The following is a 14,607-nucleotide window of genomic DNA, read 5'->3' on the forward strand; positions in this document are numbered from 1 at the left end:
CTGATGTAGGTGTTTTTTTGCTCAAAATGTGTAAAATTAGTGACTTTTTTTCCATTTTACACACTTATATACATTTATACATCCACTGATGTGGATGCTCTTCTAATAATACACTGAAGATATGTCTTTAGGGTTGTTTGGTTGTGGAGATTAAAAAAAAGTGAGAGAATAGAAAATATTTTAGTTTCCCTTATTTATGTTTGGTTGGAGTAGAAAAGTAGAGCGATAAAAATTAGAGATTGTATAACTTTTTATATAACTCATACCCTTGTTATATAACTTTTTTTTATAAATATTTACAATCTAGATGGTCAAAATGAAGGAGAAAAAAAAAATCACGTTAGTTTTATTTGGGAGGGGGGGGGGGGGTAGTTAGGTCTCCCCTAAAATCTCTCCAACCAAACACTTCTCCCACCAAAAATCTCTCATATTTTTATTCCAACCAAACATAGCCTTAGTATATTTAGGCGGTGTGTATATTTGCACACACTGTGTACAAAAAACACTTTGCGTGTTTAAGAATACAAAGAAGGATATATATTCCATATTACTTTTTTTGCATCATTTGCTTTCAAGGAATGTTACATTCACAACACTTTTATAATAATTTCACAAAAAATCCTATGTGACAAGTTGTTATTAATTTTAATCTGGGTTCACCATTAAAATTACTTTTTTGACTATCAATAACAACTAGTAATAATTTGTCACCTAAGATTTATTGTAAAATATTTTGGATATAATATTTCCCATTGCTCTTAGCAAGTGTTTGAACCTTGGGAAGCATGAATAGGAGGGGAACTCCACTGTAAGCCCAATATTAATGTCCACTGTAAGCCCTATATCTAATGGTACGAGGGGAACTCCACAATAGTTTATAAAATGCAAGTAGGTGCACTTACAAACAGATGCTATCTTCAAAGTTTTGTGTAGGTATATAGAGGGAAGAAATTAAGGGCATGTTTGGCACTTGGCACACTAAATGGAGAAACGTTAGGAATAGTAATCTTTATTACTGAAAATAAAGATGTTTTAATGGTATAAAAGTAGTGCTACATCCACATCAAATCTTAAATAGTAATAATCTATTACTGGTTCTCATCTAGGCTCATCATTAATATCATTTTTTTATCTACCACTAATAATTTGTAACTTAGAATTTGTTGTGGAAATGTTGTGTCCCTAGCTTTACTCATTAACTAATTATTTCTATTTATAAGTTTGGTTGTTAGGTATGGAAAGTTTGTTAAAATAATTGTATACGAAAATTTTATTTTTTTGGAAATATATTAATTTTAAGCATTGTTATATATTATATATTAAGAAATGCCTATTATTAGGAAATAATTAACTATTTCCTGTAATAAAAATGCAAATATTACACCTTTTTTTTTGTCAAAATAATTGTTACACTTGAATAATCAAACCATTCCATTACAAGATTTATTACAACATACCAAACTTGCCCTAAATATTAACTCAAAATTATGAATAAAAGATGGAGCAATTGTTTCTGTCTGTAACATGATTAGCAGACTTGGCAATCTTCTTCATTGAAATTTCCTCCAATTTTCAGGTTGTAAAAGGAAAGAAACTCTTTGGATATTTGGGAAGACAAAAAGGGACCTCTATTTTTTCTTTTCATTTTTGAGAAAAAAAAAAAAAGGGACCTCTTTGATGTTGTTAGTCCCGTTGTTTTTGAGAATCTAGTGAGGTTATATATGTGCTATATGTTCCACAGAGTCTAAAATTTCTACCAGCCTATGTATGTTGGACTCCCGTATGTATTACCCATGATAAATCAAAAAGTCCCTTATAAAAAATATCACAAATTTTTTCATAATTGTCAAGTTAGTAGTTTGTGATTAATATATAATAAGAATAACATTAATAGTATCTTCATATGAAAGTGGTTTTATACCAATTATATTTTGTGCTTCTAATATTATTTATGATTAATTGAAAGTCCTGTATAATTTTTTTTTTTTTTTTTTTTTTTTTTTTTTTTAATAAATGTTTGTTGATGCTATTGATTGTATGGACTGACTAGAACCTGTGAACACTTTCATTCTCGCAAAAAACCAAAAGAAAAGGGGGGGGGGGGGGGGGAGAAAAGAAAGGAGAAGAAAAAGTTGGCAAAGAGGACTGTCATATAAAGCATTTATAATTATCCAGATACCTCATTACTTAGCACGTTATTGAAAAGGTTCAAACCCTGTAAGGAACTTAACAATTAATTAAGCAAAAATGTAGTAGGTTTTAGTTAGCTTTGTTATCAAAGGATAAGAAGATAAAGAAGACAACGGTGTCGTTTCTACAAGTCCTCCTTTTCAGAGACAAGACCAACGACGCTGCTCAACAAGTCACACGCGAGGCGTGTGGAAATCTGAGTTGGTTAATTCCATTTTTCTCCCCCATGAGGCTTCAACTATTTTGGCTATCCCTTTAAGCTCCACTCTCCCTGAGAGCATCCACAGCATTGGAGCTAAATTTTTAGCAATTTAGCTCCACCAAAAGTTACTTATCTATTTTACCTACACACATGCTGCAGCAGTGGATCTATTTTAGCTTTCAACACAATAAAATAATATATTCATCACAATAAAACAATATTTCTACTACAATAAAATAATAATATTTCTACTACAATAAAATAATATATCCCCACCACCACCACCACACAGCACAAACATCCTCCTCCACCACCACCACCAGCAGTCCACAGCAGAGAAAAAAAAAAAACCCAAATCCTCAATCCAGACCAAACAAAATCACCAACCGGAGACAAACCCAGCATAAATCGGAGACAAACCCACGCATCGATGCTGCCCACGCTGTCAACATCCTCACCAACGCTTTGGTTTCCGATTATGCTACATCGGAAAGTGACGGTGAGAGAGGAGAGTGGGACGGCAACGGCGTGGGCTGGGCTGGGATGGCGACGGCATGGGCTGGGATGGTGTGGGACGGCGACGGCGTGGGCTGGGCTGGGACGACGATGGTGTGGGCTGGGCTGAGACGGCGACGACGTGGAGTGGGCTGGGAGATGAGAGAGATGAGAACTTGAGAGAACTGAGAGTCGGTGAGATAGAATAAAAGAATGAAAAAAAATAAAGTGAGTTATATTATTTTAATCGGAGTTGGAATAAAAAATTAATTTTTTTTTTAGATGTGTGCTACAGTGCACATCTATCTATAGATGTGCACTGTAGCAAATAAGCTAAAATTTATAGGTTTGCCTCCACTGCTGCAAGCCTTTTTTGGTATATTGGTGGAGCTAAAATAGCATTATAGCTTTTTAGCTCCACTGCTGCAAATGCTCTAAGGACCGTAGAGTATGGTCTGGTACAGCCAATGGGTGTTCTCGGTCCGAAGTGCCTACCATGTAAGCCACAAGCAACTGTCCAAGATCAATGGTGGGGAATGCTTGAATAACACCAGGATGAAGTCACTTTGGAAAGCAATTTGGAAGCTCCACTGCCCAAACAAAATTAGAAACTTTATTTGGCGAGCGTGTAAAGACATCCTCCCAACTAAAACTAAGCTCAGAGACCGTAAGATTCCAGTGGAAGTGGAGTGCGACTTGTGTGAAGGCGTGGAAACAACAGGTCATACGTTTTGGAGTTGTGATATTGCAGCAGCAGTTTGGCAAATGGCAAATGTCAAAGCCCCTGGCCTCATGGCCAGCCCACCAAACTTCATGGACCTATTTTGGTGCGTAATGGAGGCAAAACCAGCCCAAGACCTTAAAGCTTTCGCAACAACGGCTTGGTTCCTTTGGAATAATCGAAATGCAATGCGACATGGGGAAACCAGTAGAACGGCCTTGCAAATTTTTGAGGCTTCAAGAATCCACTTGGTGGAGTTCCAAACCCACTGTTTTTCTTCAAATGCCCCTCAGTCCCACGTCCTCACTCTTTGGAAACCCCCTCCACCAGGTTGGTACAAGACAAATGTTGATGGGGCTGTTTTCAAGGAACGGGGTCAGTGTGGGATTAGAGTGGTGGTTCGGAATGATAAAGGCCAAATAATGGGAGCTCTTAGCAAAACACTCCCATACCCGTTAGGAGCTCTAGACGCTGAAGCCAAAGCTGCTGAGATTGGCATAATTTTCTCTTGGGAGTTGGGCCTTAGGGAGATTATTCTTGAAGGGGATTCCCAAATTGTTATGAATGCCATTGCCAGCCATGATCTGGGCCCTATTCAGATCCAGCAACTTGTTACTGGTATAAAATCTTAGGTGCCAAAGTTTAGAGCTTGGAAGACATCCTTCACGCACAGAGAAGGGAACAAGGCAGCTCACCTCATGGCTAAACATGCCAAACTGATTTCTGAATGTACTATTTGGGTGGAAGATACTCCCCCTATAATTATGTCTCAAGTCCTTAATGATGTAACTGATTTGGGTTTCAGCCCAGTTTAAGGAAAGCTTACCAACATTCTTATCAAAAAAAAAAGTCACATGCGACACTACTTAAAAACGAAAATTTCACATGCGTGTTAATTACTCAAACGGTGTCGTCTCTGTAATAGTAGTTGGAGTCTTAGACGGTTAGTTACAACTGAGTTTAACAGATGCGGGAAGTGTAATCCATGTGTTTGTAATTTTGTATGAGTGGGTTGTATTATATAAACAGAGTTGTACACAGAAAGTATTTAATCAAGAAGCTTTATTCAGTTTTCATATAAAAATATCTCTTCCTTTCTATCTTTTCTCACATATTTTGTTCTTCATAAATTTCCTTCCTTGCTTTTCTCCATTCATTGATATATACCAGAAATCACAGAATTCTTCAAGCTTAACTGAAAAAGTTTCCTATTGTCAAATAAAGAGATTTTGGATTCAAGTTTCGCTTATATCAAAAATTAATTAATGCCCTGATCTAATGATAAAAAACCAATTATCATAGAACAGGAGCAATCATCATAGATGAAATTGGTTTGATAATAAATAAGATTCATCATAGAGTATATATGATTTGGTTTGATAATAAAGAAATTCATCATAGAGTAGATATCATCAGTTAAAATTATATCATATATATATATATATATATATATATAAAATAAAATAAAATTTTAATTAAAAAAAAAAGATAGGTAGATGATGTAGCAATCAACCACATCACTGGTTATTACTATTAATTAGTTTTCTGATGCCCACCTTCATACTCATATCTTCTCGGGTCCAATGCCACCAAGATAGTCGGTCCCACTATATTTGGGCTAGTTTTCTTTTCCTTTTTTTTTCTTTTAATGAATTTGGGATGGTTTTCTAGTGACATTTGTTCCTTGTCATTATTGTAAATGTAAAATCTCCTAATCCTTAAGAGTGTGGATAAATTATCCAATGTTCTTTGATCTCTTTGCAATAGAAATTGTTTGTTGTGATGAAAATTGTGCAAACGTCAATTTGACCTTCATAAAATAAGTGTTGGTTTTTTAATTTGGCTAAAATTTAGACAAAGAAAGTGGTTCATCGAGCACTCCTAAGCCTACCTCAAAGTCGAGGAACTAGTGAAAAAATTGATATGACTGCTTTAAATTTCTCTGTGCACCCTTCATTGACCTCAAGGTTTGTGCAAAGTGACTCTCCATCATTATTAGTATATTTTTCTCTCTATACTAAGGAGCCTGTTCCAAATAGGCTAATAGCTAGCCAAGCTATATATATAACAATACTTTGTAACAGACTAAGCATACCACATAAACTATAAGATCTCATACCATTAATCCACCGCAGGCAATCAATGTCTAATTGCTTTCCATGTTTCTGTACTTTTAGACTTTCCTGAGTTTTCAGGTTTCCAAATCACTATGTTCAAGAATTCTAGTTGAACATTGCATTTTGGACCTTTTTAAATATATATATATATATATATATATATATATATATATATAGATAGATAGATATACATATATTGGTCAAAAAAGCATTTGTCTGAAGTTGAGCTCCGAATCACAATGTTGCCTAATTTTGTGGTTGGAAGGACCAATCTTCACCTTGAATGGTGCAGAAACCTTTGCATGTCGAGGAGGTGTTGCAAGATCACAAGCCCTTCAAGGACCACAAGATTGTAATATTGGTCCCTTAAGGTGTTGTCTATCATGCCTTCCATTGGTATTTCCCTTTTTGACACAAAATATTTTAATTTTCTAGATGTGCTTATAGCTTACATTCTTGATTTGGTTTTGATCTACTCCCATCCAAAAAACAAAAATAATAATCAATGGATGTAAATTGTTTGTGTACATATTTGGCTTCAACTCACGACATCTGGTTAGTGATTTTATAAATATGTATAAGCACTGATTGAGTTTGAAAATTCTTCTTTCATGAAAACATACAAGAGGTTTAGCTCCTTTATTGTAGCTTAGTGATGAATATATTCCCTTTTTGGATATTCAAGGAAATATAATTGAAAACATGCTAATGAACAAAGCAATCCTAGCTAAGTTCATAAGGGTGATTTTTGATAGTAACAATGATATTTCTAGTGTTATTGGTGTAGGTTTTTTCTATATCCTTACTACATATTAGTGTTATTTTATCTAACTTTATAAATAAATCATCAACAATATTGCACTTGTAGATTTAAATTCATGTGTGCAATCATGGTTTCTAATGAGGTCTACATAAGTAATATACTCTTAACTCCAAAGAAGAGATTCAATAACACTTTTTGATAGTGTTTAGTTTCTTGCTTTTGGCATTAATTGATTATGTCAAAATGGATTGTAGTTGTTATAATGTTAAAGAAGTTTATAATGAAATTTGAACTTTTATTGAAAAGAAAGAAGTTTATAATGTTAAACTCGTTTGGGCTACATCATTCTTATGTTAGTATTTCTAGATGATTTGCAATCAATCAATCAATCAATCTATATATATATATATATATATATATATATATATATAGCCAAAACTCAGAGAAAATCTAATTAGATTTTCAATTTTGTGCCATATGTCTTATTTAATTTTTATTTTGTGCCAAGTGAATTATCTATATATATAATAATATGTGAAACTGAAAAAAACTCAAATTAAAATTTCAAATTAGAGTTTCAATCTTGCGTCATGTGTCCTAAATTATTTATACTTAAAGAATTTTATTTCTTAATTTTAGAATTAAATGTGGGATCACATCATAAATATTTGTTCAAGTGAGTTATTAAGTATAAAAACCAAAGAATTTAGAATAAATGAATCGTAAAAAAAAAAAAAAAAAAAAAAAGTGCTTCACAATAATAATAAATAAATAAATAAAATATGGACAATTTACATTTTATACCTAATAATATCCTTACAAAATTTTTTAAAGAGTTAACAAAATATAAAAATGACTATCAATAGTATTTAAATTACATATATAGAAATTATATTATACATCTTATTATATATCTTTAAGTGTATCCATACATATACATGAGGTTAAAAGTTAGTTAAGGATAAAAATCGAAGAGTCTAAATCCAATTAGATTCTAAATTGGATTTCAATTGGAGGCCAATTATTCGCCATATGTCTATTTAAGTTTTTAATTTTTGTGGCAAGTGAATTATTGGGTGCGAAAATCGAAGTCTAAAACCAATTAAATTCTAAATCATATATATATAATGAGAAAACATTACATATTTTAGAAATATATGATTTAAAAAACATTACATATATAAGTAGAGAGCTCATGTAGAAAAGTATAAGGTTTTGCCAAATAATGCATTCTATGCAGAGAGAATTGAAATATTCTCAAGTTTCACATCAAAGATAAGAACAAATTAAATAATGATTTTTTGTTTCATTTGGTTCAATGTTTCAAGAATTTTCTAATTAAAAAATAAATATCCTTTGTATCTTTTGGTTCAATGTTTCAAGACTTTTCATCCCTCACACATACACACAAAACTCTTTGCATTTTAATTCATCAATTTCACCTTTTGCACTCCTACCCCTTTATATATACCTACCCATAGCCTTTCATGATATCCCATGTCAAATACACATGGACAAAAAATGATGTGATTTATTTACCTTCAATCTTTCGACAACACCTACCTAGCTTTAACATTGTTGTTTCATCTAATTCTAATTCGTATGAATTGGCTACAACCAAGGAAGGGGGGCTTGCATTTTATATTGAGTGACAACGGAAATAATGATTTTGATGATAAGGTCGGACGTTGTGAATTTGTGGGTTTTGTAAATGATGTGATTGACTGTGGGTGTTTGAGATGCGTATTTTGTTTTATAATTAAGGAGAAAGAGAAAGACACATTTAGAATCAACTTTTATTCTATAATATTCTTCCAAAGTTTTTTTTTTTCTCATTACTTCAATTGAATAATTATAATGAATATATGTGTGTGCAATTTATAATTGTTACTTTTTATGATGAACTCATTACTAATAAAGTTCTATAATAATTACGCTTTATATTAATTATCTATAATTGTGCACTAATTATTTATATTAAATGAATTTATATGATTATTTTTATAAACTTTATATAAGAAATAATTTTTAGTTGGAATAATAATAATAAATTTAGAAGATAACATTCTTCCTCATGTTTAGTTACTTTGATAACAATTGACACAAAAGTCATAAAAAATTAAATATTCGTAAATTCATATTGTGAGGACCAAAGGGATGAACAGTAGATTGGGCCTTAGATGGATTCAAATTGGGCCTAAGAAAAGGTATGAAGGAGCTATGCAAGCCCATATGAACCAAGGAAAAAGGCCATCTGAGGAAGTAATAGGCCCATGGAAGGAGCTAGGATATGGACGAGCTAAGGAAACTGCAAGGCTCACAGGCCAAGCTGAACATATCCATCCAAGGTAACAGTAGTTAACTTGGATAAGTCTTGAAGGAAACTTTCTGGCGAAGATACCATCACCTCCGTATTAAATGCACTATACCAACTAGGCATGCCATATTAATTAATGACTGAATAACATCTGAACAATGCTTACACAAACTATTACCTGCTCAACACAACCTCAAAAGGAGGGGAGGAGAAGGATGAGACAACTATCCAAGAGAATAACATTTACCATTTAGGTGGAAGACTAGGATTGAAGCAATAAGACTATAAAAATGAAGAAATCCCCCATGTACAAGGATCTTATCGAAAATAGAGAGAGAGAGAGAGAGAGAGAGAGAGAGACAGTGAACATTGAGTGAGAATTTAATCTTGCATCTGACCAGGTGTAAAAGCTCCTCGGTAATTCTGAGGAAGAAGAAATAAAGAAAATACTTGTGTTACTATCAGAATTTGTTTCATTATACCATCCATTATCAATCTTTTGTGGGAATTTACTGTTTCAAGTTCAACTGTTGGTCCAGAAACTCTTGCTTAAGCTTCTACAAATTAATTGTTGTGGACATTGATCCAACCCAAATACTTATTGGGCTCTTCGGATTTTAGCCCATACATACATACATACATATATTTGTGTGTGTGTATGTGCGCGCACGCACGTGTTTAGAAATAACATTGTAGTATTTATTCTATGTAATTAGAAAGATTAAATATGTTTCTTTTTTATATTAATTATTTTAAACATAATGAAATTTTAATATCATTTTTTCTAAGATTTATATGAGAAACAATTAAATTTTTTGTTATGTGAGAAACAATTGATTTGAAATATGGTATTCTTGCAAAAATTTAGTTGTTTTTACAAATATTGAAACAATGTCTAAAAAAAGGGAAAAAAAATTAGTAAAACATAATCAAGAATGTTAAAATATAATTGAAGGATATTTGCAATATTTAGTAAACATTAAAGATGCCTATCTGTATTGACCATTATATCATGCAATTTTCAATTCATAAAAAATACACACACACACACACATATATATATATGGTATGATCAAATCACTATATACTATTCTTAGTGTCTTTCCATTTTGTCTATAAAATAGCTAAAGATTACAATTTCTTACAAGAAAATTTATTGAAATATTTTTTTTTATACATCAACATTTGAGGTGAGGGATTTGAACCATGGATGTTTCTATTGAAAATACTATGAGATGCAAACCAGCTAAACTACAAGATTCTTACCAAGACTTTTTGAAATATTGGAGAAAATTAATAATAAGTTGCACCGCACATCGTGCTGAAACTCAGCTAGTTTTGGCCCTATTTTCTCTAGGCCAAAGGATTGTGAAGTAATGATGATGATGGGATTACTCGCATTAGGCTAGACTACATGAACAGAAAAAAAATGGGTGAACGAGCACCTTGAGAAACATTATGTTTTTCTTGGGAAACACTTTGTTTTGGATAAAATGAAGGTTGTTTTTGTTATTGTTTATTGTTATTTTTTTCTCCTTTTTCATTGGCTTTGGTTAGATGCTCTATTGGCATTGTACATTTTGCTGCTCAATATTCTCATACCTTGTGGCTTTGTGTAGGTGCTAGAGTTAGCACATAGGCAGATGGTTCAAGCATTTGGAATTTTCAAATGCAATTTTACGTCGGGCAGCCATAACTCATCGCATTTTTTGTATGGCCATCACAAAATTTTAGCCACCACCAAATCTGATCCACCACCAAACTGTGACCTATGACCCATCGTGACCAGGCGACCCACAGTGCTGCCAACGCACGGTGACTCACCCACGGGAAACCGGTGAGAGAGAGGGGCAAGTAAGAGACGGCAAGGGCGAGAGGGCTAGGGAGAGGAAGAAAGAGACAGAACCAGTGAGAAAGAAAGAAAAAAAAGAGAGAGAAGAGGGAGACTGGTGAAAGGGAAGAAAATGAAAAGGAATGTGAGAAGAAAAGATAAGTAGTGAGAGACAAAAAAGATATTTTAATTAAAATAGTATTAAAATATTATTATATTTTTAAGATTGGAGCTACAATGGACTCTCATAGATCGCAGTCCACTGTAGCTCAAATGCTAATAATTTTAAGAATAACATCTTTGTTGTAGTGTTTTTTTTTTTTTTGGAATGAGATACTAAAAAATAGCATTTTTAACTTTTGAGATACTTGATGAGAATGCTCTAAAGGAACCTGTTCTTTAATGGAGGAAGAGCCAAAGATGACAGGTTGGACAATAAGGCAGATGGGGATGAGGTGGGGCAGTGTATTATGAGTTGAGGACTCCACCTCGAAACCCTTTTAAGAAATTCATGCTTTTTCATGTTCAACACCAAGATTTTAATATTTGAAGAAAATAATTAGGATTTAGGATTGCATCCAAAATTGACTGGTTTCAATTTCAATCAAACACCTATAGGGGTGTCTAAGTCTTAGTTTGCTGGTGATAAGGGATAATATTCATGGTTCAATGAACTCGGCAAGTTCAATTTCTGTTATTAATTTGAAACACTACTCTCAATAAACTATTTTCAGATTTTAACAACGAGTAGATTCGTTGTCTTTGGCATGTCCTAGACTTGTCCCTCTCTTGTCCCACATTCAACGTACACGAAATAATGTAATCTATATATTGAGGTTTATTTTACTTTGCCAAAAAACGAGGTTCATTTCCCTTGAGTTACAATGTGAAAGACTTTTAAATTTTCATCGCAGATGAAATAATTAAATAAAACCCAAACTAGATGAAATTATGTCCACAATCAAAGGCTAATTAAAAAAGAACAACTTATATCCATAACAGTATAATTAAGTGCTTGATTTTCTTTATGTTATTGATTGGACTCATCTCAATGGAGCATTTCAGGTGTCTTATAATACATTTCTATGACTCTCAAAGCCTTCTTCAGCACCGTTGGAAAGTGAATCATTCTTTTCAACTTTCCAACAAGCACAATCTTATCAAAGCAGCACAACCATTTGATCACATGATAAAGTAACAAGTACCAGATGCCAGTATTCTTGACAAACAAACAACAAAAAGAAACTAGGACAAAAACTTCAAGCAAACATGGGAGCAAGGCTAACAAGGGGCTCCCCACGTCCACGGTGAAACGAGAGCCTCCATGTTTTCATTCGACTAATTATTTGCTTGTAAAGACGAACTCTAGCCACAGATATACCCAACAACATGCTCTTCCTCAGCTTCTTTAATCTCCTCCCAATCCTAACCTTCAACTTACACATCCTGATCCTCAAAAACGATGGTTTTCTTCGACTATCTGCTTGCAAGAGTATTTTCTGGATCAAGAACTGTGCTTGCCGATGTTTTATCTCTTCCGGGTCTTCCTCATCGATCTTTGAGTAAGCATAATGTTTTCTCAAAAGAGCCTTTTCCATCAGGGTGTATAGCCTAAAGCGAGTGAGTAAGTGAGTAAAGAGGGATGTATTGTATTGTGTGAGCTGAGATGTTACTGAATGCATATTTATAGAGTTGATAATGAATGGTGCGTCATGAGGAGGGGCGCATATGGTGATGAAGTAGGGCATGTGCACCAATATTTGGTAGAAAAATAATGGAGGAGAGAGCAGGCTCTTATTAGCTGGCCTTACATCAGGGCGTGAAAACTAAACCTACTCTCATGGGAGAGGATATCATTAAAAAATTGGTATTCATAAAAGCTAGACAGAAAGGCAAAACGCCCCAAGTTCAAGCCTCTTGCATGAATGAACTACCTAAAAGTAACACCCGACCACATTGGGGTTAATTATTATATTTATTTACTAGGGATTGTTAAAAAATTAGTGTAGATTTGTTAATGGAAGGAAGTTGGTTTGTATTTAATTGGGCTTGTCAATGTAGAAAGTTTACAAGATTCTTCGTGAATATATAAACAATAAGTTTATAGGCACAAAAAATTTCATAGTAATTGATTTTCACAACGCACTTGCACCTCTCTTTGTGATGTGCTGAGTGGAAATTGTAAATGAGAGAATGTGTGAAATTTTTTATGTCTATAGCAAACTAACATATAAAATATAACATAGACATCAAAAAAAAACATTTGATTAATAGAATTTATGGATGTGTGGTTCCAGAAAATGTGCATATAATATGTACATACAGAAGTTATTTCCTGGAATAAAAATAACTTAAGAAAACAACTAACTTTTTAAAAAATAAACCTTTTTAAGAGTCGCATTATGTTCTTAGAATGGAACTTCAAAATTGCTATTTACAATTGGTGTTTTGTTGTATCTTAGACATGAATTGTTTGAATCCGATAACAAACTCACTAACTTCAAATTGCTATCTATCGTTGGTGATTTTATTGTATCCTCAATCTGAATTGCCTAAACTCAATAGGTTATAGCAGACTCTTTCAAGTGATGAAAATTATCATCTTAAAGAAAGTGTTTCGTACACATCTCTCTAATTAAGTCGCATAATTATCTAATCATTTTCCTCAGCAGGACCCTCCTGAAGAATCATACTCAACAGCCTTCGGTTTAGGATTGTTGGGTCAGAGCCTGCTAGGGAAAAAAATATATAAAGAATTGGTTGAAAAAATTAGGGGGAAATACGCAAACCATGTGTTGATTATGCTAGATTATTATTAAAACGTCTGCCGAATTTTGATCATGGTGGAACTGCAGGTTGACCTTAATAATTGTAAAGTTTATAATTATAAAGTATGTTAAAATATAGAATAATTGAAGCACAATACAGAGCAGTTTTGCATGGTCTATAAACACACAGCCTAACAAGTTTTACTATGTCGAATATGAAACCAGTTGAGGGCATTTTCTTAATTTTGGTGATGACCGCATTGGTGAGCTCTAAAGTCAAAAAGGGAATCATGGCCAAATATATAAACAGACAAAGTTTCCACCGGCATGAACGATCTTGTTAATAATTGAATAAAATAAGAGAAACTTTTAGTGTTCATTATATATACGCAATGTTGGCCATCGAGCAGTGGCTTTCTCTAGGGTCAACCCACCGTCTGCTTATGGAAAATCGGTCTAAATATTGTATTCATTCACTATTATTTAATCTCAAATAGGTGACATCTTGGTCCACCCCTAACCCATTTCCACGAAATTTCCTGGTTAGGAGCATCATTTGCACAATGACACCAATACATTCATGATTTTTATTTTGTTTGTTTGTTTTCGTTTTTGTTTGTTCGTTTTTTTTTTAATCGATATGAACATACAATTTATATATGATGATTGTTCTTTATCCTCCGACAAAGATGCTAATTAAATTTTAGTTAAAGTAAGGTTTATACTTGAAATTAATTTCCTGGTTAGGGGCATCATTTGCACAATGACACCAATACATTCATGATTTTTTTTTTTAATCAATATAAACATGTGGGGCCAGAGAATTCGTGACCCAGGCCCATTCTACATTAGGGCCCAAAGCCTAAGTCGAGGAGAGCTATTGCCAAGGACGCATAATGAAAGCCCAAGAAGGGTACGAGGACATGGCCGAGGACGATCTTATGCTCAGCACCTCACAAAACGCCTGAAGAAAATGGCAAACTCAGTACGGGGGCAGGACAAGGGAGAAAGCTGCCAACATCGTAATACAGAATCCTGCATCTGACAAGCCCATGCTCCAAACCATGCCATTTAACTTTTCCAACGACCCCCAACCACTCTAGGTATGGATTGACAGGACAGGTCTGCACCCCAAAAAGTAAAACTTACACGTGGACACTAAAAGGGGAAATGAACCCTAGTATAAAAGGAAAAGAAAGCGAA

The 14,607-nt window shown here is 33.6% G+C and overlaps 1 protein-coding gene across 1 annotated transcript; it reads right to left on the reverse strand.

The window, feature by feature from the left end:
* Positions 1–11,640: 11,640 nt before the first annotated feature.
* LOC126727114 (uncharacterized) lies at positions 11,641–12,321 on the reverse strand. The gene has a single exon (XM_050432619.1). It carries the CDS (start codon positions 12,316–12,318, stop codon positions 11,896–11,898), a length of 423 nt encoding a protein of 140 aa, XP_050288576.1. The 5' UTR covers positions 12,319–12,321; the 3' UTR covers positions 11,641–11,895.
* Between the last annotated feature and the right edge of the window lie 2,286 nt (positions 12,322–14,607).

This window comes from Quercus robur, chromosome 5 (genome assembly GCF_932294415.1).
Source record: "Quercus robur chromosome 5, dhQueRobu3.1, whole genome shotgun sequence".
Taxonomy (NCBI): Eukaryota; Viridiplantae; Streptophyta; class Magnoliopsida; order Fagales; family Fagaceae; genus Quercus; species Quercus robur.

Excerpts from the sequence above, each read along its gene's own strand:
- LOC126727114 (XM_050432619.1), bottom strand. The coding sequence starts at position 12,318 with ATGCATTCAGTAACATCTCAGCTCACACAATACAATACATCCCTCTTT.